The sequence below is a fragment of the Opisthocomus hoazin genome, chromosome 26 (genome assembly GCF_030867145.1).
Source record: "Opisthocomus hoazin isolate bOpiHoa1 chromosome 26, bOpiHoa1.hap1, whole genome shotgun sequence".
Lineage (NCBI taxonomy): Eukaryota > Metazoa > Chordata > Aves > Opisthocomiformes > Opisthocomidae > Opisthocomus > Opisthocomus hoazin.
The window spans coordinates 5,425,331-5,452,940 of NC_134439.1; the positions used below are offsets into that span (position 1 = coordinate 5,425,331).

The following is a 27,610-nucleotide window of genomic DNA, read 5'->3' on the forward strand; positions in this document are numbered from 1 at the left end:
GCCTTTCCAAGAGGAAGCAGCTTGCTCTTTTTCCCTGTTCTCTTTTTTCTTATTTTTGAAGGAGGTAACTGGCACTTCATTTATCTGTGGGTTTGTTATGACTCTGGGCTAACAGATACCACACTTAGCAAACTCTCACTCTTCGCTAATGGAAGATGCTTTAATCTAATTGCCCCGTATCACCCAACACCGGAGCCTCGAGCATCCTCCTCCTCCCACGACGCGGGCAGAGCGTTCTTCCTCCGCCGGACCGAGCCGTGGCTTACGGCGACGCTTCCCTAATTTCCCGATTCCAGCGTGGCTCCATGCCCAGCCATGCCGGGACTGCTGGAGGGGGGAGCCTGGGAGATCTCACAGACACCAGATTTACTTGTGTCAGCCTCACCTCGGGGTGCCAGACCCCGGAAAGAGTTGGGGAGCGGGAAATGCAAAGGGGGGGGGGGGTTAAACCAGAGCGGCCGGAAGGTGGAAGTTGCTGGAATAACGGTGCTGGGTTGGGAAAAATGAGGTGCGAAATCCCGGGTTGCACTCGCTGCAGTGAGCCCTGGCTCTTCGCCTGTCCGACGCTTGCAGCTCAGGGCGGGAGGGGGGGGGGGGCGCGAAGGAAGGCGATGTCTCCATCTTTGCATCCCACCATTGTGGGATCTGGGGGTCTCCGGCTCAGCCGGCTGCTGTGCCAGGGGCTGGCTCCGGCGCGGCGGTGCCAAGGGGCCGTGGCTGCGGGATGCTCCCCCCGGGAAGGCAGCCTTGGGCAGCCCTGGGTGCTGAGCCACCCCAAGCCTCGCCGGGCGCCGCGGGCTTCGTCACGAGGCTGCCAAGGAGTGAGTGCAGATGGGCGTATTTTAAAAATCCAAAGATATTTTCTTGAAACATGAAGCTTTGAAGGAATTGTGAAGACTTAAAAATAAGAAATAGAAAACCCTGAAACTTGTTGCTCACCAAAGTCTTCAGCAAGGCACCGGGGAGCCCCGTTAGTCCCAGGATTTCTCAAGGATCCTAAACCAGACTGAACAACACAGAGGCTTAGGGAGAATATTTTCGTAAATTTGATGTACTGCAGGAGCTTCGTTCATGTTCTCGTGCAGTGCCAAAAACTGGAAGGCAGAGGAAAGCAACCTCTGGTTTAGTTCAAAATTTAGCAGAGGGAGACAAGGTTTGGGAGGAGGCGATCCGCCAGCTGGGAGGCTGTGACAACCAGGAACTTTAAACTCCATCCCATCGCTGCCGATAATACTTCCTTTGTTAAATAAATCAGCTTTAAATTTAATGGGATTTAAATTTTCCCCCCTTCATATATCCATCAAGTTAAAAGTAGATTTATTTTACCAATAAAATTCAAAACGTTGCTTTTGGATATTTTTATTTGAATTTCAGGCTCAGGCCGTGTAGTGTTTAACATTAGCTGTGAATAAAAGTTAATAATCACTTCCTAAAAACTGCATCTTTTGCCATTTTGTAACACAATACAAAATTTAAGTACCCAAATAAATGTTTGTTAAGCTACATAATGACCGAAATATTTTTGCATAGAAATAGCGTGTTCTGCTGGTTAGCTAAGAGAAATGTTAAATTTACCATAAAAGCGAACTTTATCAACGTGTTTTAATGGTTACCAGCCTTCCTGAAGAAAGTGAGTAAAAAGTGCAAATGCAAAAGAACATTAAAATGGATGATTTCAATCAAGACGTCTCGCTCGACGATTTAAATCATCATGAAAATTGACGATTTAAATCACTTTGAGTTAAATCAACCCACCCAGGGCTCCGGTTCCTGCGTCTCTGCCGGGATCGCCGCCACCCAGAAAGCTGCTTTCATCACTTGGGCTCCTGCCCGCGGGAGCCCCGGGCTTTAAAAGGAAACATCTTTGTCCCAGACCAGCGCAAGGCAGGATCCTCTAACGAGCTCCAGACGCTCCCCGTGTCCTCACTCTGTCTCCTCCCGGAGTTGCTCCAGGAGCCATAAAGTTGAGTTAAGTCTTGGGAATGGCAGGGGGAATCGGGAGTGGGAATTACTCCCATCACCTGCCTCTGGCTATGCACCCCAGGCACCCTTTCCCTGGTCTGTTTCCCCCCCCCCCCGCCCCGACTGCAGAAGAGAGCCGAGGGAATTAGCTGAGAGGTCTGCAGATGGGTCCCAGGCCAGGCTGCTAACGGAGGTGGCTGCCTTAGGGCTGAGAATACAGCCCGGCTCCCAAAGCCCCACTCTCCGGCTGAGACAAGGCGGCCCTTGGGAATTTCTCAAGCTCTTTCAATTTTGCAGAGTTTGCATCTTATAAAAAAAAAAAACCATGGACAAAAAGCCAGAGCATCTGGCCAAAAGCGCTTTCTCAGGGAGGGGTTCCTCAGCACTGGCGGTCCCAGCCCCAGGTCCTGGGATGCTGCGAGGGGGACGTGGTCACATCAGGCTCCCGCTCCACCTATCTTGTCCTGCATCAGGCCCTTGTTCCTGGTCCCGCTGCTCATCTACACATGGGTTTAATTGTGGCCGTGGACAGACAGGATACTAAAAACCAGTGTAAGGCGCTTAGGACTGAACAAAAGCGTGTGGTACAAAGCCTTGTGTTGGTACAGATTGCCTTGGCTGAGCCGAATTTGTGCAGAAATAATCCCGAGGTGAAGTGTGGGCTGAAATCCATTTGGTGGCTCAGGGGATTGTCTCTCCCGTCTGGTGTCCCCGTCCCCATCTCCTCTCGGTTGCGCTCCCGTCGTGCAGCACTTGGTGCCTCCTTGCAAGAGGAGCCCCGACCCGCTCTGACTGGGGGAGACGCATCAGAAAAGGCAGCAGGTTTGGGGAAAAAACACCCAAAGCTGCTGCCTTCTGCACATCCCCCACTGGCTCTGCATGGAAAAGAGCTGGGGTGGGACAGCACCGTGTCCTGAGGGACCGGGGACACCCCAAAGCGGCAGGTCCAGGAGAAGGAGCCTTCAGTGCTGGCTTGCGTTTCAGTGAGGGTTTGCCGGTGGCTTTGTTTTTTTTCCTAAACAATCTATCTGTATCCAGATTGGCAGTTGCTCTAGCACATTCATTTTGTCGAAAGGCATCCCTAAATGGGAAGAGAATAATTTATACTGACATAAAGCACCTTTATTTGGATATAACTATCTACATTAAGGAGGTTGGATTGCTCTCACCGTATCAGTATGGTGTAGTTGAAGCTCTATTACTCGTATATAAGCTATTCCTGGCTCTGCTCCTGATTTATTTGACTAGCAGAGCTAGGCTGGGTGTGTCTAGATTCATGTTGTGTTGATATCAGAAAATCAACGTTTCTTTTCGTAATCCAAGGTATGTGATGTAAATCAAAAGGACTCCAGGGAAGGCAGGGGCATTTTATCAGTGTAAAACGAGAGGAGAAGTGAGCCCAAGGGGAGGATTTACCAAAGAACGTGCTTTTATCATTTTACGACCTGTTGATTTTACTTTCCTAACAATTACTCAGAAGTAGGAAGCAAGGGAAAAATAGACCTGAGCCTAGATGAAAGGGAAGTGGGAGAACCAGGCTGCTCGCTAGAAATGTAAGAGTTGAATAAATACGGGAAGGGCGGCTTCCTCCCCCTCGCTGCCTCGAGCCTTGGCAAGGACCTTCCCGGTCGTTGCAGGAGTCGCACAGATGAGATAGCAATTTCCAGCCCCAAACCTGGCCCTACAAACCACGCCGGGGAGCTGGGGGATTTGGTTTGCCACAGTCCCAGCCCACAGCCCTCGCACCCATGGGCAAGTGCTCTTTGCAGGATGGGGGTCTGCGCCCACTGGGCCACCGCGGTGTTTCCCGTCGCCGAGGGACGTCACTGGCGCAGTCTGTCAGCGTGGCGTGGAGGTGCTGGGGAGCTTTTGCCGAGGAACCGACCACCAAGGTGCCTCCGCCGGCTTTTGAGATGAGACAAACCAGCAGCTAAATTGCAAATAGCAGTTAGGACTAATTACCTGCAAAATTTGTTTTTAAAGAGCGACGCTGGGTTCGAATGATGGAATAATGATCCCACTTAGCGCTTCGGTGGGGTTTTAGGCTTGGGAAGCCTGCGCAAGTAGCAGCTAATGATGCTCTCAGCATCAGCGGCCAGGTGAAGGTGGGCTGCCTGCTTTCTAGAGAAATGCCGCAAAAAGCTTGGCTAAATATGCCTGAAATAAGCTGATCTGATTCCCCAGAACCTCTTGTTAGCTTCTTAGCTTGCTGTGGACATGAAAGGCAGACTGAAACCAGCCAACATGGCTCAGCGCCCCAAGGTACCCCCAGTCGGCGCAGCCGGTGGCCCCCGGCCCGCCGCAGCTGGGCAGGATCGGGCAGGAGCGCCTGTCGCAGGCAAGCTGGGGGGAGGGAGGGGGGGGTTAGCTGTTCTGCTGCCCGGTCTGGGTGTGCAGACCCCAACCTGTGACTCAGGACTTGGTTGCCATCAGTCATCTGCCGGTCCCCGCCGGCTGCCTGCTGCTGCCTCCACAGCCCATTGCCTGCCCCGCTCTTACCCTGGGTCTCTCTTATAATCTCTCTCTGCCGTGTCCAGTGCTTGGGATTGAGTATTTGGCTGGGGAAGGGGCTTCTGACAGGGATGGTACCAGACTGGCTAGGGAGAAATAAATCCATTTGTAATCAGGGAACGACTCCCACCGGTTTCCTTGGGATGACCACACTGGGCACCGGATGCTCTGAAGTCGGGAGGAGGCAGCAGAATGGCTCTGCCTGACCTGGTGTTCGGTGGCTGGGGAGAGCGCGGCAGCACGTCAGTGTCAGGGTTAGAGAAACAGAAAAACACCCGTCCGGGGCGAAGCAGCTTGCTCGAGCCCTCCCCGTGCCGCGCGTCGGCTGTGCTCCGCTGCGGGCTGCCAGTGTGGCCCCAGCACACGGGGCGGCTGCAGCTTCCAGGACCCTCCGTGAGGTCTGCGATCCTTCTTCATCCAGCGAGCTGGGCGTCTTCCCCAGCTGATAACAGGCCGAGGGACGCTGAGAACCCTTGGCTGGTGTCGTTCTTTCTCAGGGATTTGCTCACTCGCGTTGTCCCAGCGACAGGATGGCTCCCGTCTGTCCTAGCCCCTACGTGAGCAGCCTCGCTGAGCACCGCTGCGTATCTCCTTACTGGACTTGCACCAGTTCTGGTTTGCCTGGGGCCGGGCAGGACCAGCACAGCAAGTCTGGGCTGCGGATTTCATCCTGCCCCTCCTGCTCCCGTCCCAGGTGGATGATGGCTGCCAGCATCCCTCTTCGCCCCCTCATCCCATGCATTTTATACACAAATTGAGGTCTCAAGGGAAAGTTGTTCTTCATGTGAAACACAACTCTACAGTTACAGGAGAGAAACCAAGTAACAATGAAAACCCTCAGGGAAATCATTTAATATTTCCAGCCTTCTCACATGGGTTCTTGACACTCGGGTCTGCGGAGGGGAAAAACTGATTTATGCCGTCAGTCGTTAGACAATGTGGAGGTGAGGTCAGGCGCGGGCATTCCTCATCTCTTCCCCGGCGCTCAGAGATCCCTTGGGCAAGGTGGAATCAAAGCTTTTCAAATGGTAGAGGTCATGAGAGTGACACTGTAAGAGGTAAAAGAGCACAGCCTCCTGCCTCCTACAGAATGGCTGACACCTATATATCTTCATATTGCCATTGTTTCCGCTTGAAAAATTGCATGTCGTTTGTTTTACTTTTTCCTAACCCTCCTCTCTCCTTAAATCCTCTCGATTTTCCGCGGTGATCTATAGGAATCGTTTGTGTCAAGGCTGACGACGACGCGGTACAGAATTTTTATAGGAATAAAAGGCCTAAGCCGTAAGACGGGCTTTAGCCAACAGGTGTCTGGGCTTTGCTGAGACCCTGTAAATTAAAGTCACGTCTGCCCTTTGGGAATTTTCCTGCGCTGATTTGTGGCTTCGGTAAAGGGCTCGGGTCAAGCGGCTCTCGGGCACAGTGTCACGATGCTGGATGGGAGAACACGGCGGGGAGGTACAGCAGGACACCAAAACGTGATGCGGTTCAGCCCCTCAAAGCCAGTGTCCCCCTCAGATCAGACGTCCCAGAGGCCTGAGATGCTGCTGTGGGCACCGACAGTTTGCATTTGCTGCTTGGGTCCCTGATTCCTGGCATTCCCATCTCTGGCTATTGCCCTCATTCTCTTCATCCTCATCATTTGCTCCTGGCAGGAAAGTTCGTGGACGAAAGATGCAGAGCGACCCTGGTCTTGGAGGACATGGGAGGCCCAGGCGTGCTGTACTTGGTGTCTTCTGGGGGTGCCACAGCTTTGAGCCACCTCTGCAGAGCATCTGAGCCCTTCCAGGTGCCTGTTTGGGGAGAAAAGCCAAGAGGGATTGGTGGGGTTGGACCCAATCCACCGTGCTCGCATCTGGACTGACGTCCTCCCACAGTACAGGGTGGACCTGCCCATGGTCTGGAACTCCAGGGAAAATTCAAGATGGTGAAATATTTCCAGTGGGAAACTCCTTGGCAGGGAGTTTGTTTCTGTTGGGAATTAGGAGAAACGGATGTTGCAAATCCCTTGGATCTCTGCATTCGGTCTTGTTAGCTCCACAAGTGGGTGTTTAATGAAGCTGGGGAACGGCTGAGTGACCTTCCCTCTAGCAGAAGGAGAAAACATTGCTTGGCTGCACCCTGCATCGATAACCACTGGTGCCTGTACTCAGCGAGCGGTGGAGAGGAGAAGGGTTCCAGCCTGAGCACGCAGCGGCAGGGCTGTGACTCCTACTCTGAGGTCCCCCTGACGCCACGTCCCATCCCCACTCTTCCACTGCTTTGCTTTTAGCTTACTCTGGAGGAGAGGAGAAACATCTCCAAACCCCCCCCCGAAGGCACAGCAAGGGGACACGTGCGGCACCGGTCATCGTAGGGACCATCTCTTTGCTTGTAGAGCTGCGGAGGGGTCCTGACTCCAGGGACACAGAAGAGTGGGTCTCGTTTGTGCACTGTGGGATAATCGTGTTCTCGTTAAAGTTCTTGTTAAAGTCCTTGTTAAAGTCCTTGTTGGCAGCGCCATTCATGGGTCAGATCTGCAGGTCCTGCTGAAGCCAGGGGTACTTTTATACAAAGATCTCAGGACTGAGGCAGTAGTTAATAGCTGGATGGTGGTGCCTGTTATTGCATCCCCACGGCTCCGATGCCAGAAACCCCCTCGAGACCCCTCCTAAAACCCTCCACAGCGGAAGGGGGACGGGGAGAGACAGTCCCATGCCGGGCCCAGCCAGCCCCGCCGTCCTCCCCTGCGCCAGGGGGATGTCGATAAAGGCTTTGGATGTCAGGCTTGGGTTTCCAAGGTGGTGGTGTCACATCAGTGAGAAGCAAATATTTGGCCAAGTGCACCCTGAGGTAAGCTGGTGTCCGGTGTAGCTGCCCAGCATGCCCATATGTTATTACTTATCCATCAGCCTCTTTGAGTAACGACGTACAGGGCCAGGGCGAGGGTTGGCTTTTGTCAAAGCATATATTTCAGCGGCGTTTAAATAAACTCATCGAGCTGCACGTCTCGTGAACTTTCCTATTCCATCTGTCTGCGCCGAGCCACCCGTGGAAGGAAATGGATGAGGCCTTCAAACCTTCGCCAGTCCCCGGAAAATGAGCCAGTCCAGTTAACAATAAATGGTGGCCGGTTGGAGCACACATGAGCGGTCTAGTGAAGAAGAAAAGAAAGTTGAGCTTAATGAAGTCCCCGCGCCTCTGTCCCTGCGCGTGGACAGGAAAGGACGGGTGGTTTATAACTGTTTATTGGAGTTAATGGTAATAAATTCCTCACTTGTGATGCATTAACTTTAATGTTTTCATTACGTGATGATTTAGGTTTTCCCTTTTCACGTTGTAAATCATGTTGTCCCGGTAGCACAGCAGGTCGAATGTCTGACATAATGTTATGTTTGAGGGAGAGAAATAACAGGGGAATGAGTTACACAGATTATATATTTATATGTTTCATCCATTACGTCTCCTTTTTTTTGGAGGGCTTTAAAAAATTGCGTCGGCGGGAAGCCGGTGGACGGGCAGACGGGTGGACAGACAAACCCATCTGAGCAGGGATTTGCGAGATGCGGCGCGAAGGGCCGGTTTCCATAGCAACTCCCCAAATCCACTCGGTGCTGAAGGGGAGGGGGTTTCCCTCCCTCTTTGCTGAGTGCGAGCCCTTGGCTAATGAGCTGTGCAAATAGATATTGAGATTTAGTGGGTTTTATTTCGCAATTACGGACTTGGTGATTTGGAAGGAAACTTTTGGGCCAAAGGCTCTGCCTTCTCTTTGAATTTTCTTTTCTTTTCTTTTCTTTTTTTCCCCTTTGCCAAAGTTGGTTTAATTTCAAACTTGCTGTTACATTTTCCAGACAGAATAAGAAAACAGTTAAAGTTTTGGAGGCTTTTTTCCACCCTCTCGGGCTAAACCCCAGCCCAATCTACAGCCAACGGCTTGCTGTTGACTGTCCCTGCTCTTGTTTGCTTATCAATCATAAAAACCACAGCCATGGGCTCCTCTGCATAAACAACAATGAATCCAACACTAACTCAGCATTTAACAAAGGTCCATCTGTACATCCCCTATTTATTTGTGTGCGGTCATTAATCGCGGTCCAACGAGGACATTAGGGGCAACGCAGTTAATTAGGCACCGTTCAACCCCAGGTGAGAATTGCGGTTTTGTTGAGCGCCTTCCATGGATTTTGTGTTCGCTCCTGGCTGTCAGCACTTGTCAAATGCCTCCGCCGTTGCCTGGGACCAGTTAATCTTGATTCCTGCCTTCAATACTGGTCTGTACTGGCTGCTACAAGAGAGCATTTAGCAATTCCCCGCCTGCCCCCGAGGAAGCTCTGGGTTTAGCTGCAGTTTTTGCATGGCTCTTTGGGCTGGGATGCCTTGTAGCAGCCGCGGGCTCCTGAGCCTGAGGACAGCTGATCCTGAAGCTGAACACAGGGATATTTCAGTTGATAATTTCCCCTCAATGATTTGTTGGCATTGATTTTTAACTGCCTCCTGCTTGCTGACCAGCTTTCAATCTAGGTAGTTATCCTGGGGTGGGTGCCTACACTCTGAATTTTGCTTACTAGCCTCTTCTGAAAAGTCAAGCCGAAGCCCGAATAAATCTTCTCTGCCGTGCCTTGCCTTTTCCTCATCTACTTTCTTATTTTCCTGCTCAAAAAAATGCAATAAAATTAGTCTGGCACAAGATCTATTTCATGTGATCCATGTTGACAATTGTTTAGTTCCCCATTCTCTTTGAAATAGTTGCTCATTTTGTTCCCGTCGTTATAAATGATCCCCAGCCATTTCCAAGGCGCTGAAAGCTTCGGCGACGTTCCCGAGGCGCGGAGGGAAGCGTGTCCGAGGGACACCGAGGGCCTGGGAGCCACCGAGGAGGTGGGCTGGGACCTGGAGCAGGGGCACGAGGAGGCAGGGACCGGGCGGACTACGCTGATGGATGTCACATCCCACCATGGCCTTTCTCCTCCTGCTCCGTTTTGTCGGGGCATCACTCCGTGCCTGTTGCCGGCTGCTTTGCCGGGCTGCAGCCTCTGCACAGCACTGGAAAGGTCCTGCCCAGCTGTGCCAGATACATCCAGTGTCCATCAGCAGGAGCCTGGAGCCAAGGGGCTGAGCTCACTCCCGTCCTCCCTCGGGTGACTAGACCCTGGGGTAGATCTGGCTTTGATTAAGGGTACCCGGGAGGAGGTTTTGGGGGGGGATCTGTGCCCACGTGGATCACGATGTGAGAAAGCTTTCAGGATCCTCTTGAGCTTGGAAAAAGGTAACGGTTTAAATACAGGCAGCATTATTCTCCCGTCAGAGACCGAAAGGAGCATGGCTCACAGCCAGCTTGTTGGTTTTGCCTGTACAAAGCTTGTGTTTGAACAGACCCGCAAAAGCTGCTCGGCAGTGGCCGGTGGTGCCGGCAGCCCCGGCAGCCATGTCCTGGACCTGTTTGCCGTGGCAGACCTTGGTGGCGGGTGGGATTTCCAAAGGCTTTCAGCATTTCCCCGGTCCGTCTCGCTTTGCAGGCGGCGGGAGGGGTTGTTTGTCTCTCTCGGATTGTTTTCTTCCTCATTAGCTTCAATGGAAAAAGAGAGCGCAGCCGCCGCAGAGGGCTTTGGGACATCGCAGCCGGTTGTGCTCTGGTTTGAAATGTATCTGGGTGTTCCCTGCGACGTCCCCGGGAGCAGAATCTGCTCTTGGCACATCTGAGCCTGGTGAATAAGCTGGAGGACGGGGAATTAGCTGTTACCGTCGTGCCTCCGTGCTTCATCCCTTTGAACAGTCGGTTGATGTGACAGCGTGGGCACCGACACGGCCCCCGGGCGTGTTTGGCTGCAGCTACTGTGACATTTTGTGCAGCTGGTGTGCATGACTCAGAGACCGAAGCGGCGAGAGCTGAAATCCAGAGGTCCTTGAGGACATGGCGAGGACAGGGTAGAATGGTCATGGCGTTCGGCAGCCAAACTCCTCGAATCTCTGCCCAAAAGGTGCCGTTTGGTCAGCAAAGGTGGAGGCTTGGGTGACCTGGGTTCAGCCTAACGCAGGAGTGAAGCCGTTGAGGCTGAGAGCATCCTTCGGCAGCTCCTGGGGGATGCGCACCACAGTAAAGGTTGATGTACAATAAAGAAGGAAAGGGAATTAGCTGGTGTCTGCTCCTGTGCCCGTGAGTGTGGGTCTCTGGCCCCAGTTTTCTCTCGCTCCTGAAATTCTGCAGTTTTGTATCCTCTGCAGAAGAGCGGTCTCCAGGATTACAGCACAGAGCTATTCCCAGTGCCACCGATGTGCAGCCCTTCTGCTGGAGGCTCCAGATGGAGCGATGCGTCCCGCGGATCGGGAAATTCATCTTCAGGAAAACCCTTGGGGCTGAGCAGCTCCGTCGGAAGCCAGGCTTGAGAGGTTGCAGAGGGTTACATGGGATTTGAGATGCTGGTGGCACTGGGCAGGGCTCCTGGTACCAGTCGTCTGCTGGGCAAAGGCTGGGCTGGGGGAGATGGCAGGGTGGAAGTGACCACCGAGACCATCCAGACAGAGCCTCAGCCCTGCTGCGCCGTGCCGGGAGCGACCGGAGAGGAGCCGTGTGTCTGGGAGAGCACAGATGTGTCTCTCAGATGAATTTAAGGCCTTTTCTTTCTGTTTGTATAAATGGTGAATGGCCATTAGCGGTTGGAACAAATGACCAGGCGACGGGCTGGCTTTTCCATCACTTGGAGTCCTAGAAGATGTGGTGAGCTGTGGTTTACCTGCCAGCTGTGTGGCCCTGGGGCAGAGCTGTCTGGGCTCTGACGGGACCATCGAAGCCAATAAACCCTCTGCCCTCAGAGACCAGCGAGCTTCCTGGGGCTGGCTCCCACCGAGCCCATCTGGATCTTCTGGGGGTCCATTAGGACGCTTTAAAGAATTAAAAAAACCCAGGGACTGTCTTTTCAGGTTAATTTAGCCATTCGTTGCTAGCAAAAAGCCATCTGGCTTGTTGTTAGGGGCAGGCTGGGGATGCAGGGAGGGACGGGGACACCCCACGTAACCCCAGCCCTGTCCACAGCCAGGCAGAGCCCCGAGCACCGCATCCCCCCACTCACCCACCTTGCACAGATTTAATCTTCCCAGCTCTGCGTTCGCAGGGCTGCATTAGAGAGGCTGCGTGCAACACACAGGTTACAGCTGCCATCTTCATGTCATGTTCTGTAAAACTTCAAATTTCCAGAGCCCCATGCAATCAAATCAGCCCTCGCAACCCCTCCTTAATAGTATTAGTTTATCTGAGCAGCCACCGAGTATTTAAGAAGAACGAAGTCTCCTTTCACCCTGGTTTTCCTGCTGGGAAACTGAGGCACAGTGTCCCTTGCAGAGCGGGAGAGATTTGGGCTCCTGATGGTGTTTTGGAGGCGATGGGGAGCTGCCAGCCTGTCAGATCCTGGGACCCAGGGCCACAAATAACCTGAAACATGGGATCTGCTTACATGGAAAATTGAGCTCAAACAGGGCAAAGCACAACTGAGAAGGCAGCAGCTGTCCCAGGGGTCCTGCCTGCTTAGAAGCAAGCGCCGAGAAATGATGGGCAACGAGAGAAGACGCTGGGCTGGAGGAGGTTGTTGCTGGCTCCCATCATGTCCGTGCTGCTTCCCCGCTTCGGTTCCTCTTGGTGGTGTTTGAAAGGTCCTTGCATTCCCCCGGATCTCTCCGGAGGAAAGAGCAGAAAGTGCATCCCCAGGAGGACCGCGATGGCTGGACACATCCCTGCCTTGGCGAAAGCGACAGCAGCATCCTGCACGCCGGCAATTTCTGCAGCTGGTTTTCTTGGGGGAACGGGGGCAGAGGGAAGCCCCATGCTGATAATGTACTGAAAGTAAATGAAATTAAATAAGCGAAGCAGCACTCGCAGCTCCTGCCTTCCCCCCTGGGTAATTCAATTCGAGCGCTCGTGCTGATGGGATCTCGCCGGGGCTGCCTCCGTCACCCCGCTGGGGCCTGGATTCTTAACGTCTAAATAAAAGTTTCACTCAAGCATTTTTTATGCTCCTGCCAGCGGGATCGGCGAGCTGGCGTTGGGCACATTAATGTAATATTCATACTCGCAGGGTCCCCCTGCGCATCCGGCAGCACCGTCCCATTTTCATAATCATAAATGTCCCATAAAATGACATTTAGATTTGCATTAGCAAAAAGGGTCGGGGCTTGGATTTGAGAAGGCAATGTGCCCTTTTGGAAGTCGGATGCTCGGCGTTGCTAGAGAAAAGCCCAAGCACCTTTGTGCCGGGCAGGTGCTGGAGAGAAATGAGATTTCTTGGTGCGGGAAGGGGCTGTCCATGTCCTCCAGGCACTGCAGAGGGCAATCCCACAGCATCCCAGGCTTCCCGTCTTGGGCAGCTTTGCACAAGCCAAGGATTTTGTCTTTGAAGGATCCGGTTTCCAGCCAACCGAGGAGACAGACGCAGGGGAGCCCTTCCACCAACCCAAAGCTTGCGTGTCTTTGTGTCTGCCGCTCACCCCGAGACCCATTTGCAGAGGATTTATAGCGAGCCCAGAGTTTGCAAACTATAAAACACAAAAATGAAAATAGCCCATGAACGAGTCAGAGGGGGGATATGTATTGGGCCAAGAGCTGGGTGTTAGCAAGAAACGTTAAGAAAAGAAGAGAAGCTCTTGTGATCTGGGATTCTGGGAAGTTATTCAGACTGAAAAGGCTGCCAAGGCTGGGCACTGGGGAGGTGATTAGTGGCATTTAGTTAGTCATTTTTTATTGTGCTTATTACAAGTTCCGATGGCAGGAGAGGAAGGGGAGACCTTCTCAGCAGCAAGCCATGGCTTGGGGACGTCCTGGCCCTGATGGTTTTGGGGATGAGATGTGGCCGTCACCTCCTCAGTGAGTGCCAGAGCCCCTCCGTGGCCACAGGGTCCAGCCACCAGCCCAGGCAAGGTGCCATGGTCAGATTTAGACCAGACATCGGATAACGGAATCATGTTTTCTAAGTCCGTAAACCTGACCAGCTCCTGCCTGCTGCCAAAGGCTCCCAGGGACCTGGAGAGCCTTGGCTGGGGGGTAAAGGGCTGAGCATCAGCCCCCGGAGCAGCACCAGCCTCAGCCCACTGAGGACGGATCTGCGTAGCCATGTGAATCATGGTCCTGGTTTCCTTGAGGACCTCTGGGAGCCTGCAGCCAGGACTGGGAATAGCCAGTGAGATCATGGTAGACTGTGATTTTCACCTCCAGCTGCTGATCTGCCTGCCTAAGTCTCTTCTGCAGAGAAAGGGGCTGAAAACATTGTGCTGAGGCGTTGTGTGAAGGTGAAATCCCAAAGCTTTGCTTTGCTCTCCGTAGGACTGGAGGAAATCGCACTGAAGCCTGTTCAAGACACGGGGAACATTTTGAAGCAAGGATATCTGGAGAAGAGGTCCCGAGGTAAGACCTGACCAGTACATCATGAGATAAGGTTTGGGGATGTCACCTCAGAATTACCAAGAATGCAAGTTTTCAGACAAAGAATGAGCAGGATAATACATCTTTTCCGCAGATCTGTCTGTAGGCGCATGCAGAAACTTTCAGGCCTGTCTTAGGCATCATACACCCAGGGAGGTCACAGCCTTTATTTATTTTTTTTTGCCCATGATCAAACTGCACAAAGATTAAAACACAGAAATCGAATTAAGCAGCAGTCCAGTCCTCTAAGGCGGCATGTGCCCTTCTAACGAGCAATACCTAATGAGGATAAAATCCTGGTGAAGACAAGGTATTTCGTATCATCACACACATTAGCAAGTTGAGATAAGGACTGTGAGTCAGCCTCAGGTTTATCTTGATTTTACTGACTCTTGTGAAAGCTACAAATTATTTCCTCATCACTCAGATTTTATCTTGATTTATTTATTGTATGACAGGTGGTATGAGGCAAGAACAGCCCTTTCTTCCTCACGGCCATTAACTGAGCTGTGGAACTGGCTCTGTGCATGTTTCAGCTTGCTCCAATTACAGAGTAAAAGACATTTGCTTAAACCTCAATTAGGGGAGGTTTAACCCAAAGCTGTGTTCCCTCCCGGTTAACAGGACTATGGGTCACAGCAGCTCAGCTCAGCTTTCCCTGGAGAGCTGGGGAAGGCCTGTGGGGGCTCCAGCCTGGTAGGATGGGCTGCTTCTCCCTTACTTCACGGAGGTTTTTTATCTAAATTTTCTTGCCTGAATTTTGTGCTAGAAATCTTAAGGATTTTGTTGGGGGAAAAAATTCTTCTGTCCCCTAAATGTTGATCTGAAGCATACAATGAAAGAACAGAAATTAATTATTTTTTAATATTTTGTTGTCCTTTTCTTTCTAGAGCACAGCTTTTTTGGGTCAGAGTGGCAGAAGCGCTGGTGTGTCCTCAACAGAAGGACCTTTTACTACTACGCCAATGAGAAAAGTAAGTCGTGAGATACCTGCCTCCAGTCCCCAGACTGTGGGTGGTAGCTGAGGGCACGGATAGGACTGGAAAAGAGAAGGGGAGAGCCCTTGCCGAAGGCCAGGAGGAAAGCGTACACCATGGGAAGGCTGTAATTCCCTATCAAGGCACAACATGCAAGTTCTAGAAGGGTAGATCTCAGCTTGCTTTTTTCCTTTTCCTCTCTCCCAAATGCCTTTGTAGGTACGAAACAAGAGAAGAGAGACACAGGAACAGAGCTGTGCGTAAATAAAATGATGTACCAAGTTTTCCATTAGCCATCAGCTGGGCTTCAACCCCCTAAGTGACTGTACATAATCCATGTGTAGCATACATAAATATTTTGCAGTCATGCTCCATCAGGTACATATAAACAGACAGCTAATATCTCCAACAGAGTTTGGCATGATTAGATATACGGCCTTCCTCTGTTCCACCCATCCAGAAACACGGCGTGCTAACAGCTTACAAAATACACCAGTACGTCCTCGGTTTACAACTACCAGGTCTGCAGCTAGGATAGGATTAAGCCCCGGTGGGTCGTGGGGATGAAGCTAGATCATGGTCCTTCTTCCACATCCTTTGTCTGAGGATCTGGAGCGCTTTTGGGAAGCTTCCCAGTTCCTCTCACCCTAGCAGGGTAGCTGCGGGGGTATGAGCTGTGAGCAGAGGCAGGTGTTGAAGCCAAGGGTTGATATTTGGTTGTTTCTGTGGGGGATGAGCAGTTGTCATCTTCCAAATGGTCCCCAGCAGACAGCAGAGTAAAGCAAACCTGTTATCGACTGGCTGAAATCCTCATACAGGGTTTGACCTCACGCCTGGAAGTTTCCTGAGGATCTGCAAATCAAAAAAAGGTTCAGAGCAACTGCCTGAATCGTACTCCCATGCTTCTGCAAGAAGATTCATAAGGAAATAATGAGCTGGGGTAAATAAAGATGCCTCAGATGACTGCAGTGAAGTTCCCTCTCTCCACCCCAGCTGACACCAGCCGCGTGTGTGCATCGGCAAGATCCGTAGGCCAATTCTCAAAGGCCCCACTAAGTATTTCTTCCTGTACGCCAGCCCGTTAATGCCTTACCAGCAGAATAATCATTGGTATCATATTTCCCCAAGTACGCAGTGGTCTCTGCTTCATTACAGCCAGCTCATCTCATGCAACCTTCTGACCCCGGCAACCTTGCCCTGGCTGCTCGCAGTCTCTGGAGGCTTAAAAGGGCATCCTCTTTACTGCGTCTTTATGAAGATGTTGTAATGATCCCTTTGGATTTCCTGGGGGTGGGCATGCTTAGACTGAAGAGGATTTTCTGGCCATTTCCCATTGACACGTGGTGTACCTCGGTTTCCCTACATGGGCCACAGACATCTGCACCACCCAGCAGGATGGCGAGCTTGATAAAAAGATCCAAACTCCAGCTTGAGCATGTTTTTTCTTCTTCCAGGCAAGCAACCCAAAGGCACCCTCTCCATCGAGCACTATAGTGCCCGGCTGGCTTTCCACCTCCGCAAAGACTCTCGAAAAAGATGCTGTTTCGAGCTAATCTGCCCTGGCAAACGCACCTACGAGGTAGGAACTCGGGGGGGTGAAATGGACCTTCTGTGCTGGTTCGAGCACTAGGCACAAAAACACACACTCCCAGGCCTGGGGTGCAGGCTGGACCTGCGGGGTCAGGGAGGGTGCAAATCTCCAACCCGCCCTGGCAAAACAAACCAAGCAGCAGCGCAGAAGGTGCCGATGCTTCTCCTTCTTGGCAGGGTATTTCAGCATGGATCTTCCCTTGGCACTAGAGTGATCCTGGGCTCTTTTGCCACTTGTGCGGCACAAGGGTTAAGTGAGAACATGGGGGAGAAGCAGTAGAGGATTGGGTTTGGAAAGCCTATTTTTAAATAAGCAGTTCAGAGCTAGGTTAAATTTAAACCTTCAATTTGTTGAGCATCCAAGGGGGAGCCTAAAAACGGGTGTAATGAAAAACCTGGCCCAATCCACAAAGTGCGCGTGAGGGCCTTCCTGAGCTTCAGGGAGATTTTGGATGTAGAGTCTTGGTTCAGAGTCAGTATAGTATGTTCAGTGGGGACTGTGGTTTTCATCTGAATTATTTTAATGAATTAGGTTTGACAGCCTTCCTCTGGGACAGTCTAGCTTTGTTCCGCTTCTGTTTCCCTGTTTGGAACAGGGAGATAAAAGAAGTGAAATGGCTTTCCCAGAGTCACAGGGTAGAAAATGGTGGATCCAGGATCTCCGTCCCCTATTCTAGGTGCTAATCTTTCTCCTCTTCCTACACACAAGAACCAGCACAATAACAGGGAAACCTCTCTCCAGTTCACAGCCCCAAGCCCAGAGGAGGCTGAAGACTGGGTGGATCAGATCCAGTTCCTCCTGAAGGGTGAGTCCAGCAGCCTGGGCCAAGCCAGCATGCCCTGCTCATTTGGGCAGATCCTGGCAGCATCTTCCCACCCAGCTTGGGCTGCTCCCTCCAGCAAAGCGTGGGCTTGTGCTTATTGCTGAGACCTGGCTGGGGTCCCAACGTTCCCCCGTATCGAAAAGAGAGGTTCTGGGGCTGTACTCTTTCGAGCAGGTGGTTAAAAAGAGGTGACTGGTTGGAGCCCACGGGCGTTTCCTTGCAATTCGAGACCTTTTGGCTGCTTTTAGTTGTGTGATCTCTCAAAAGCTGCAAGTGTCACCAAGTGGGACAAGAAAAGGGTGGGAATGGCTCCTCACTGCTGGGGTTGCAGATCCGCTGCTCTGTCCTTGCCTGATGAAGGATGAGGTTTGGCTCCTCTGGATTTGCTCCAGTTTGAGCCCAGAAATACAGAGAAAAGACTCCAGCCATGCATGTGGAAATCCTCTGGAAACCATAGGCAGCTGCCCAGAAGGGGTGTCAGGCTGAGTTCCTTGAGGCACTTGTTGAATTTGGCTTTGTTCTCTGGCATTTGCCATCCTTTCTGGGGCTTTTCCTTTTTTTTAGCCTGTTCTCCGCTTCCATGCTGTTTTCTTTACACCAGATGCTTGTGGGCCAAGCAAGGAGACAGTTCACTCCTTGCAAGATCTGTAGTGAGCACAAAGTACAGTGGCGTAGGCTTCGTTACTTGATTTCAACTCACCACAAGTGCCAGTGTCCAGCTGGCACTTTGGTTTGCTCTTTCTCACCATGCTTTTGCTATCCTCTGCCAGACCTGAGCTCCCTCACTATCCCTTATGATGAGGAGGATGAAGAAGAGCTCTACAATGACGTGGACAGTTCTGACTCTGTGAAGACACCATCCCACAATACTACTCTGAATCAGGATGAGCCAAACATTGAGATAGAAGAGGATGACATCTACGAGGTTTTGCCAGGTGAGCCACCAAAACCCGAGCCATCCCCTAGTTGCAGCCCTGCAAACGTGGCAGGAGACCTTGGCCACACGACACGTTGGTGGGAATGAACGTCTTGGGCTCTGCTGATTTTAACGGACCCACAACTCAAAGGTTTGACTGCGTTTCTTTGTTCAGGCTGGTTGATGGACCACAAGAGGAAACCCATTCTGTGCTGGTGAGGCAGAGGGTTTGTAAATTCAGGCAAGGAAGCTTTTAGAGGTCGTGCTCCGTTCAGCTGGGGTAATATTAAGTTTTGTGAGAGTGGAATCTCTGGCCTGTGTTACCTGGAAAATCGGACTTTAGATGATGAAAATGCTCCCTTCTGGGCATGCAGTCATGGCTGTAACACAATTACTGGCCTTCCAAGAGATGGTAAAATAACTGCATTAAAGATCAGCGCTTGTTTGCTAACAGTGCACGAGGTCTGAAGGTAGCAGGGCAGCGGCTGCCGGTTAAAGGAGCCAGGAGCAATCTTCCTGGCACAGAACCAAACAGCCTGTGAGGGTGACACGGTCTGCAACGTTTCTTACCGTTCTAGCAGAAATCACAGCGTGACATGCCCCAGGGCTTGGTCAACGGGTCACCCGAGCCTTATTCAAACACGTGTGCTGTTCTGCCTCTGCACTGAGGTTGGGATCACCCAGCCCCCTGCACGCCATCGGCGAGAGCGGGGTCCCTTGGTGCCTGTTCAGAGATGCAAAATAGGTCCTTGTTTCTTCTTATTTATTTCAGAACTTTATATTTGTAGTGATTAAAAAAAATATATATTAAATGCACCAGGAAGTTTAACGGTGCCTGAGATCTTTCCCTGGTTATTGCTGCCAAAGGAAATCTCTGCTCAGCGGTTTGCAAGCGGCATCCAGACAGCTGCCGGGAGCGGTGCTGGGGCTCCGGCGCTGCCTGCGCAGAGCCTCAGCCTCTCCTCGTCTCTTGTCTTTCCTTCCTGACGTTCCCTTCCTCTGTTGACACCCTCAGCTCTTTGAGGAGCCGCGAGAAGCCGCTCTCTGCTCCTCTGGGCATACCCACAGCGAGCCCTGAGCTCAGCGGGACCCTCGGCACCGTGGTCCCCGGGCTGGTGGGTGTGAGGTGCTGATGGTCCGTCAGGCCGAAGGCTTTCGGCATCCCTGGCTGCTTTGGCAGCTGTGCCCGACTCCTCGCTGCCTGGCGGCTGCCAACACCCACTGCAGAGCAGATATCAGACGTGAGGTTTGTTCCACACGTGGCTGATGGTGATCGTGCTAGGAGCTTGTGCAGGGTTGGTGTAGGGACAGACCCCGCCGTTACCCCTGCTCCGGGATGCGGAGTGTCTCGAAAGAGCCGGGGCCGACCCTGCCAGCCAGCTTCGCCCTCGGTCCCTACGGATGTTGCTTTCCTGCTCCCATGCATGGATCAGTGCCCTGATGCTGGGGCTGCAGAACATCGTGGTGGAGGAGGGGACATCCCAGCCAAACCCTTCCTTTAACTATGGGCTTTTACTGGGCTCTCTCTCCAGCCCATCTTAGGAGCTTGCGGAGAGGTTGCTAAGGCAGCCCGAAGGGTGGTGGCTCAGGCCGCTTGCCAGCCCAAACCCTGCGAGCAGCAGAGTTGAAGCCCCTCACTTTAGAAGGGCTTTAGCAGTATCCTTCGGTCCCAGTGCGTGGGGGTCCCGGGGGATTTGCTGCCGTGCAGGGTCTGCTGTCCCTGGGGTCCGGCCAAGCCTCCTGCGCCCGGCGTCGCGGCTGCGCTGAGCCCAGGCACAGGCAGGATCTGCGGGGCAGCTCTCTCTGCCCTCATCGCCTCTGCCCGCCCGCCATCGAGCATCCTGCCTGCAGCCCGCGGCCGGAGTCGCACCGACACGCAGGGACGCAGCTCGGACGCTGTGCAGGGTGATGCCAGCGGGAAGCGAAGCCACAGCTCTCCCATCCGGGCAAGTTTCTCACCCCCCGCAGACCCCAGTTCCCTGCCAGGTCGAAGGTAGGTGGTGGTGACACGTTGCTGTAGAGCGTGCGAGTGGTGAGAAACCAGCTGCAGGGCTCAGGGACAGGTAGGAGAGGTCTCCTCTGCCCCGAGCTCATCCCCCCCAGCCCTTCGCACCCCTGGGACCCCCCAGCAAGCACAGGGAAAGTCCCCATCCAAACTGGGGTCTCCTCTGGTCCCAGCTGCCTCCCCCATGTCCTGAGTGGAAATAGAGAAAGAAAGAGGGAGAGGGAAGAAAAAGAAACAGGGGGAGTGAGATGAAGAGATAATTTCCTCAGCAAGTCATCGTCGTTAATGAAGTTTTACAAAAACAGATACAACCAAGGAAAAATAAAATTTCACAGGTGATAAATTTTTCCAATTTCCCTGGCAGAATTCGATAGGATTGTTAAATTAAGAGTGAAGGTGTCTGTTAGGAAGCAACGAGCAGTGATGGGTAATTTTATAGAGTGGAAAATTGAATCAAATTGCTACATTAAAACACAGCTCCTCTGAGAATCTGCCCAACGCCCGGGCTGCTCCGGTGCAGCGGTGGGGTGCACAGCTCGCTGGCTCCCTGGCCATGCCGGGGCTGGGGGCTGCCGGGGGGCTCTGGGCCCCGGCTGTGGGTGCCCGGGGCTGCCCACAGGGATGTAAAGGCATTTTCCCAAGGGTGTGATGTTCCACACAGGGAGGTGGCGTAGGGGAACACAGCACAGTCCCCAGGAGATGCATTTTTCAGCATTTCCCTCTGATGCATGACTATAAAATCCAGATATGGGCTGAGATCAAGCGCCCAGTCTCTGGCAAGGCAGAGCATCGCTTCCAGACTTGACTCAGAAAAGCACCTGGTCGCAACAGGCTGTGGCGTGGAGGGGAGCTCGCCACGTCCCCGCGGGTCAGGACCTGCACAGCTCGATACCTACGAGGACTGCGGCTGGGGCCAGCGCTGCCCAGCACAAGCCGTGGTGCAGGCAGGGCTCAGCAGCACCCCGGGATCAGTGCCTTTACCACGGCCATCCCAGGGTGTCTGTGCCCTGCTGTGGGCAGGGAGCGGCTGTGGCTGGCCCCTCTGCGGCGTTGCAGGAGAAGATGGTGTGCAGGAGGGCGAGGGGAGCTTGGCTGCCGTCAGCCGAGGGGAATTTCCTCCGTTCCTTCCACAAAGGCTCCATCCGGCACAGCCCTTGCAGCCCATCAGGCTTGAAGGGCTCGCTGCTGGGCGGCCAGCCCTGAGCACGCTGGGCAGGGTGGGGACCAGGCATTCCTCCCATCACCTTTTGCAAAACACACAGAGTTCGTGGTTGGCAGGGCAGAGGCTTTGAAAAGAGAGGGAAACTGAGGCACGGAGGACTGAGACACGGGACAGCACCTTGTCCAAGCCATGGAGCACTCAACTGCCCAGCTGCTGTCTCAGGCGGGCGATGCAAACGAGGGGATCCCTGGCTTTGATTTCTGGTTAGAACATGTCCAGTTCCATCAAATATGGAATAAAATAGCCAAAGGGAGAGGGGGCTGCTCTGGAAAACCTCCCCAGCCCCGGCCTGGCAGCCTCACGTGGCTCCTGGAGAGCGGGGACGTGGGGGAGCGGCAGCTTTCCATGGGGTGAGGGGACCCACAGAGCTGCCCGAGCTCGTTAGGGGCTGTAAATGTGACTCCCCATTAGCTGTCCCAGCAATGGGGACCAGCTCTGCCATCTGGGAGGGGGCTCCCAGGGAAGCGGGGAGGAAATGGGACAGATCCATCTCCCCGGGACCACCGGGGCACCCGCAGCTGCCCAGCACCACGTCCGCGTGCAGGATTCCTGCGGCTTTGCTCGTCTCGGAGACCCAGCGGCAACATTTCCTCCACGGCACGTGTTTTCCTGCCGACGCTTCCCAAGGAGCGCGTGTGCGTGCCGGGAGGTGCGAGAAGGGCTCTGGGAAGAGGTTTCCTGAGGACAGCCCAGCTCAGGGATGGAAGCGGTGCCTGCAGGATGCAGGCGCGGATGCGAGCCAGAGGGGTGTGCTTGGCACGGATGGGAGGAGGGGGTGGCCGTGGGGAGCCTCTGGGTGCAGGTGTCACCCGCAGCAGTGGGGGAAAGACGCTGCCCGGCCTTGGAGGACGGCTCCGGGGTTTTTGTGGCATGCAGGAGCTGGTCTGACTCCCTCAATCCCATGCCAAGATGGGATTAGGGGATCTGGTGCCGTCGGTTAAAGTATAAAGGAATCCAGATGCGAGGGTGTGGGGCGTGTGCGTGAGAACGATGGGGGGAGAGTGCTGTGACAGCGACATTTACGTTCTCTTTTACAAATGCAAAGAGCAGGCAAAAGCCACTTTCAATAATTTATTTTAAAATCAATGCTAATGAGATTCTGTCTCGTCGGTGGCCGAGTTTTACAATAAAGTCTGATTTATTTAGAAAAGATCTTTGGTGCCGCTTCCCGTCTAATGGGGGGGCAGCTGCAGTGACCCTCCAGCTTGGGCTGCAATTTGTAATTGGCAGCGGAGGTCTGACCTGGTTTGCATTGATCAGCACCGGCTGGGAGAGACGGCTGGGGCCGCGTCCTCGGCAAGCGCCCAGCAGCTCCAGCACCTCCCCGCCGTGCGATCAGGTGCCGGGGGAGCAGCGGAAAAACCCGGCTTGGCTTCTGTTGGCTCTGCCTAAAGGTGACAGCAAAGCTGCGTCCCCCCGAGACGCAACCTCTTCTGCACCAGGCTCGGCCGTGCTGGGGCTGCCCCGTGCTCCCCAACAGCCCCTTGCCAGCAGCAGGGCAAGAGATGCAGATGAGCAATTTGCTTTCTGAAACGTTTGAGAATTGGGTTTTATTTGTATTATTTTATTAGGTTGCTTCTAGTCTTTATGGTTGCCGAAGGAAGCCCGAGCAGCTGATGTGGGTGCTGTGCAGCCGGCTCGCCCCAGCACCCAGAGCAGCTCAGGCTGGGTGGGTTCTACCTAGCTTGGTGTTAAATAATCTCATTTAAATTTATTTGTGCGTAGATCCTTGCTCCTGTCAGTCTCTAGCCATTTTTGCAGGGCTTCCCAATACTTCCAGCCCCTCCATCCTTAACATTTTCCACTCTATTCTTATTTTCCTGCATTGCCTTTCCCCGGTCTCCGTAGCTGTGCCCGCCTGCCTACCCTGTGCTGCCTGGGGCCCTCCTTCTCCTCCTGAATTTCTGCCTCTGTCCCCCATCCTCCTTCACATTTCTGTCCTGGCATTTCTCCTCGGCGTCTCATTTTCTCTGGGCAGCAAGTCCTGCGCAGGAAGCATCTCTCCCTATAGGGCACTCGGCAAAGTGCTGCCGAAATTTATGAGGCTATAAGAAGTGATTTGTTTTTACCAGTGTTAACAACAATTCATATTTTTATGCAACACGTTTTAAAATATTATCTGTGACTTCCTCCCTTCCACTCTTCACAATTAAGCTGGGAATTTATTATTCTGACAGTCGGATGCTCTTGCAGCCCTCTGCCTGCCTGGGGGTCTGGTGCAGCCGTGACGCTCTAAGCCCTTCCCCTGACTTCTCTGCTCTGTTTCCCCCCCCCAGATGAGGAGCTGGAGCCCCCCTGCCCAGAGGACAGTGAGGATGCCGGGAGCAGCCAGAGAAGCGGTAAGAGCCCACCCTGCTTTGGCCAACCCAAAGGACCACCAGGTCGTGGTTGGGGGTCCAAGTCTGACTGCCCTCGAGGTCCTGGGGTTTGGGGGGTGGTGGGTGGGGTGTGGAGGATGAGAGAGACCCCAGGCGCAGATGGATGGGAGACTCTGCAGCTGGTGAAGTGCAGACAGCTTGGGCTTGGGGAGCTCTCCCCATCTTCTCCGTGCTATGGGCACGGCAGATGCCTCTCCTTTTGGGAGATGGGGGCTGGCCTTGGTGAGCTTTCCTTGGAGGAGTCCGAGCATCCATCCCCTCTCCTGCCTCCTGAGCTCCATGTGCTGACGGATCGCCCATGGAATCACGCCTGTCCCTGTCCCCCATCCCATCCTGCACCGCGGAGAGGGATCCAGCCCTCCAGGCACGTCCCGAGAGGCCGGGGAGAGGAGCCAGGGCAGAAACAACCTGGAGAGAGGGCAGGAAGCGAGTCACGGCCCAGAGGAAGCCGCCGAAGGGAGGGATCTCGGCGCGGGAAGCCGGAAGGACGCACACCATCACCCCAGGAACCAGCACCGCCCGCCCGGAGCCAGAAGCCCAGAAGCCAGCCACGGTGGCCAGGGCCCCCACCCCTGCTTTTTCCTTAAGGACCTGCACCGTGGGATGGGAGCGGAAGATCTGTTTCCTCCCCGGTCCCACCTGCTTCGCTTTCCATCACCGCTTCCGCCCCAGCGCAGGAAAGCAACGCTTGTGTCCGAGCAGCCGGGAATGGACCGGCCGTGGCTTCCTGCCACCCCGATCGCTCCTGGCCACATGGGAAAACACGTCCTCCTGCCAAAGCCCAGCTTGGGAGAGCTTCCCGCACCATCCTCCCGCTCTGGAGCTTGGAGGGGCCGGTCTCACCCTGGTGACGGAGCCAGAGGCCCGCAGCAGGCATCCCGCTTGTTGGGTGATGGAGACCAGAGGAGTTCAGTGTCGGATGCTGTGGATGGTGGGTGGCCAAACCAGTTTCACGCATGCTTGTGCTCTCCTGAATGCAGGAGTATTGCTCAGCTGCTTTACCTCCCCACGGTCCAAAAACCCCCAGGCTCAACTTTCTGGCATTTCTGAAAAGCCTGATCCAACCTCCAACAAGCCCTTTGGCCAACATCAAACTCCTTTGGAGCTTTCCTGGGCAGTTGTCCCCAGCCCAGGAGGGTGCTCAGCCTGCTTTCTGCCAAAATCTTGGTAGCACAGCCAGGGTTGAGTCCCAGCTGCTTGCAGGGACCAGAGCAAGTCAGCATTTCTCCACTCCTCATGGTTTTACGGAGCTGGTTTCCAGCCCCCAGCACCACGACTCATTTGCCCACTGGAGCACGTGGCAGCTGCACCGGTACCAGCACCCACAGCTCGGAAAAAAAAACATCCCGATGTTTGTAAGCTGTACTGTGGTGAGAAAGCGGGACCGCACGCTTTTCCTGGAGACTCCTCGGGACCGGGTAAGGAAAGCAGGAGGTGATGGGACGCGCACACACACACACACACACGTTTTTCTTTGCCTTTCACAACGGCCCCAGCATTTAAACGGACCAGGTGGCAGCAAAGCAGCTCCCCCGTGGGTGTTCGAGCTGGAGGTGGGTCGGAAGGGTGCAGAGCACGGCTCCATGGCAGGCTGGTGCCGGAGGTGACGATGAACCCACACCCCAAGGCCGCCCCGAGGAGTTTGGCTTTCGCCTGTCGCAGCCCTGGCAGCCATTTAAACACCCTGCTCGTACTCATTAGCATCTGCCTGACGGTTGTCGTTGTTAATTGTTAGAACTGGTTTAGTTATTAGCGTTGTCGTGATTGCTTGAAGTCCTGTGTTTTTACACTAAATAATATGTTAGGCTCTTGCCTCTGAAAAGCTGGGCTGCGTTTCAAGGGGGAAAGGTTATCGCGGCGCCGGGAACCCCAGCCCTCGTGCCTTTTGCCTTGGTAATTTGTGCTCCTGTCCAGCTGGACCAAGGGCGAGCGGGAGATGATGGGAGTCCTTGAGCAGAGGGCCGGGCTGCAGGGAAGGCGAGAAAGGGCTGTTTCTTAATTATATCACATGGCCAAAGCGCCAGATGAGCATTTGGCTAATGGAAAACCGTCGTTTCTAATTTCTGAGAACCACAAGGATGCCACGATGCTGGAGCAGCCCAGCAAATCCAGCTGAGAGCTTCAGGCTGCTCCTGCCAAGACACCCATTTGCTCCGCTCGAGGCTGCTTAATCCCTGCCTTCTGCTCTGGACGGGCTTCGGCGCTGTCGCTGCAGCGCGAGCTTGCCAGTCACATACAAACAGAGCAAAATTCCTCTAGTTGGAAAATAAAACAGCCTTGCAGCCTGCCTCCTGTCACCATCCCCTGCGCTTGGCGTGGCGGGAGGTTTCACCCAGCATGAGCCCAGCAGAGACAACCCCCAAGCTGCAGACGGTTGTCATTAGGCTTCAGCATCAACAGGCTTTGGAAGCAACACGCCCGGAGCGAAGGGGTTGGGGCAGATCGTGCCTCTCCCACAGCCCCTGCTCGGGGCTGCTCAGGCTGCGGAAGAAAATGATGCGGTTGTCACATTTGGCTGGTTTCCTTAACGACCCCCAGGCCCGTAAACACGGGAGCAGGCTCTCGTCCCACTTACATCAGTGTAGATCAGTCGCACTGAAATCACGGCTCTGCCCTGAACGCAGGTTTAAACATCTAGACGGGACGTCAGGGCTTTTGAACCAAAACCTCCTATCTGTGAAAGTGAGCAGGATTAACGCAGGGTAATGCCGGAGTGCGGGGATTGCTTGTCTGGATCCGACTCACAGCCCACCCAGCCCGGAGCTGGCAGGTCCAGAGGATCGTGGACATCCACCGTCCCACGTGGAGGCTGCAGAGTGAAGTCCTCCCTTGCCTGGCCTTGTCTTTGAGGGCTGAAATGGGACCCAGCATCCCTGCTCTGCAAACAGTCTTTAATTTTAACAAGATATTCTCGGTAGCTGGCACGAACTTCTTTGTCGCTTTTGAAGCTGCGGCTGGGAATGCAGCGCCGAGCCCGACCGCGGCATCTTCCTCGCCTGATGCAACGAATTCTGACCTTTTGAAGGCAGGGCTGGAGGGAGGGGTGAGACTTTCCACCCGAGCAGCTGACATAGCTGGAAAAAAAACACCCAGGCTTTTGGGAGTGGGAACCTTCCTGTGGGCTGGAGCATTTTTTCTCTCCCCACTCGCAGAGTGTCGTTCTCCGCTCCTCGACAGGGTGGCTGGACGCCTCCGAGGTCCCCTCGTCCCTTTGAGGAGCGGGGAGGGAGGCAGCTCCCAAGCGCTCCGGGTAAACGAGGGACGGTTGAGATGAGGCTGATGGTGTCTTCCCGGCAGCCCCTCGCTGCGGGCGAGCAGACCCGCGGGTCCCTGTCCCGGGGCAGCTCCGGGGCGGCGATGGGCTCTTCCGGCTCTGGAAACACCTTGCAGGGAGGTGTATTTTCTATCTCAACCTGAACCCTCCTCCCCTCCCAATCCATTATCGACACAGAGCAGAACTCTGCCGAGGAGCAGAGGCTGACGTGGGGGATCGTTATGCCGAAGCCTCTTTGAAGCGAGTTAACGACGATGCTCCATAGAGTTACTGGTGTTTTTGACACCGCCGGAGCAGCTCTTCCCCAACCTTGTCTCCCACAGAACACCAGTAGGTCGGTGCCAAGCGCCGTCCCCCTGTACCGGGTTATTCTCTGCGTCGCAGTGTTGTGCTCACGCCCTCCCGTAATGACCTTTTTGTGTTAATTACACAATTCGCTGGCTCCTGCCAGAGCTGCTGCTCACCTCGTCCTCCTGCTCAGAGCCCGCGCGCCCTGATATTTCCTCTGCCTCCAGTTCATAACCTCTGGTTCCTGCGCTTAGCACCAGCTTAAATAACTCAGCAGC

At 53.9% G+C, this 27,610-nt stretch overlaps 1 protein-coding gene across 1 annotated transcript in view; it reads left to right on the plus strand.

The window, feature by feature from the left end:
* The window catches only part of SKAP1 (src kinase associated phosphoprotein 1), a 161,769-nt gene that overhangs the window by 114,644 nt on the left and 19,515 nt on the right, over positions 1 to 27,610 (plus strand). Inside the window, exons 5-10 of the mRNA XM_075443550.1 lie at positions 13,760 to 13,840; positions 14,749 to 14,832; positions 16,290 to 16,414; positions 17,168 to 17,231; positions 18,020 to 18,184; positions 23,669 to 23,731. Of these exons, the coding sequence (XP_075299665.1) occupies positions 13,760 to 13,840; positions 14,749 to 14,832; positions 16,290 to 16,414; positions 17,168 to 17,231; positions 18,020 to 18,184; positions 23,669 to 23,731 (582 nt within the window). The remainder of the gene's footprint in view (positions 1 to 13,759; positions 13,841 to 14,748; positions 14,833 to 16,289; positions 16,415 to 17,167; positions 17,232 to 18,019; positions 18,185 to 23,668; positions 23,732 to 27,610) is intronic.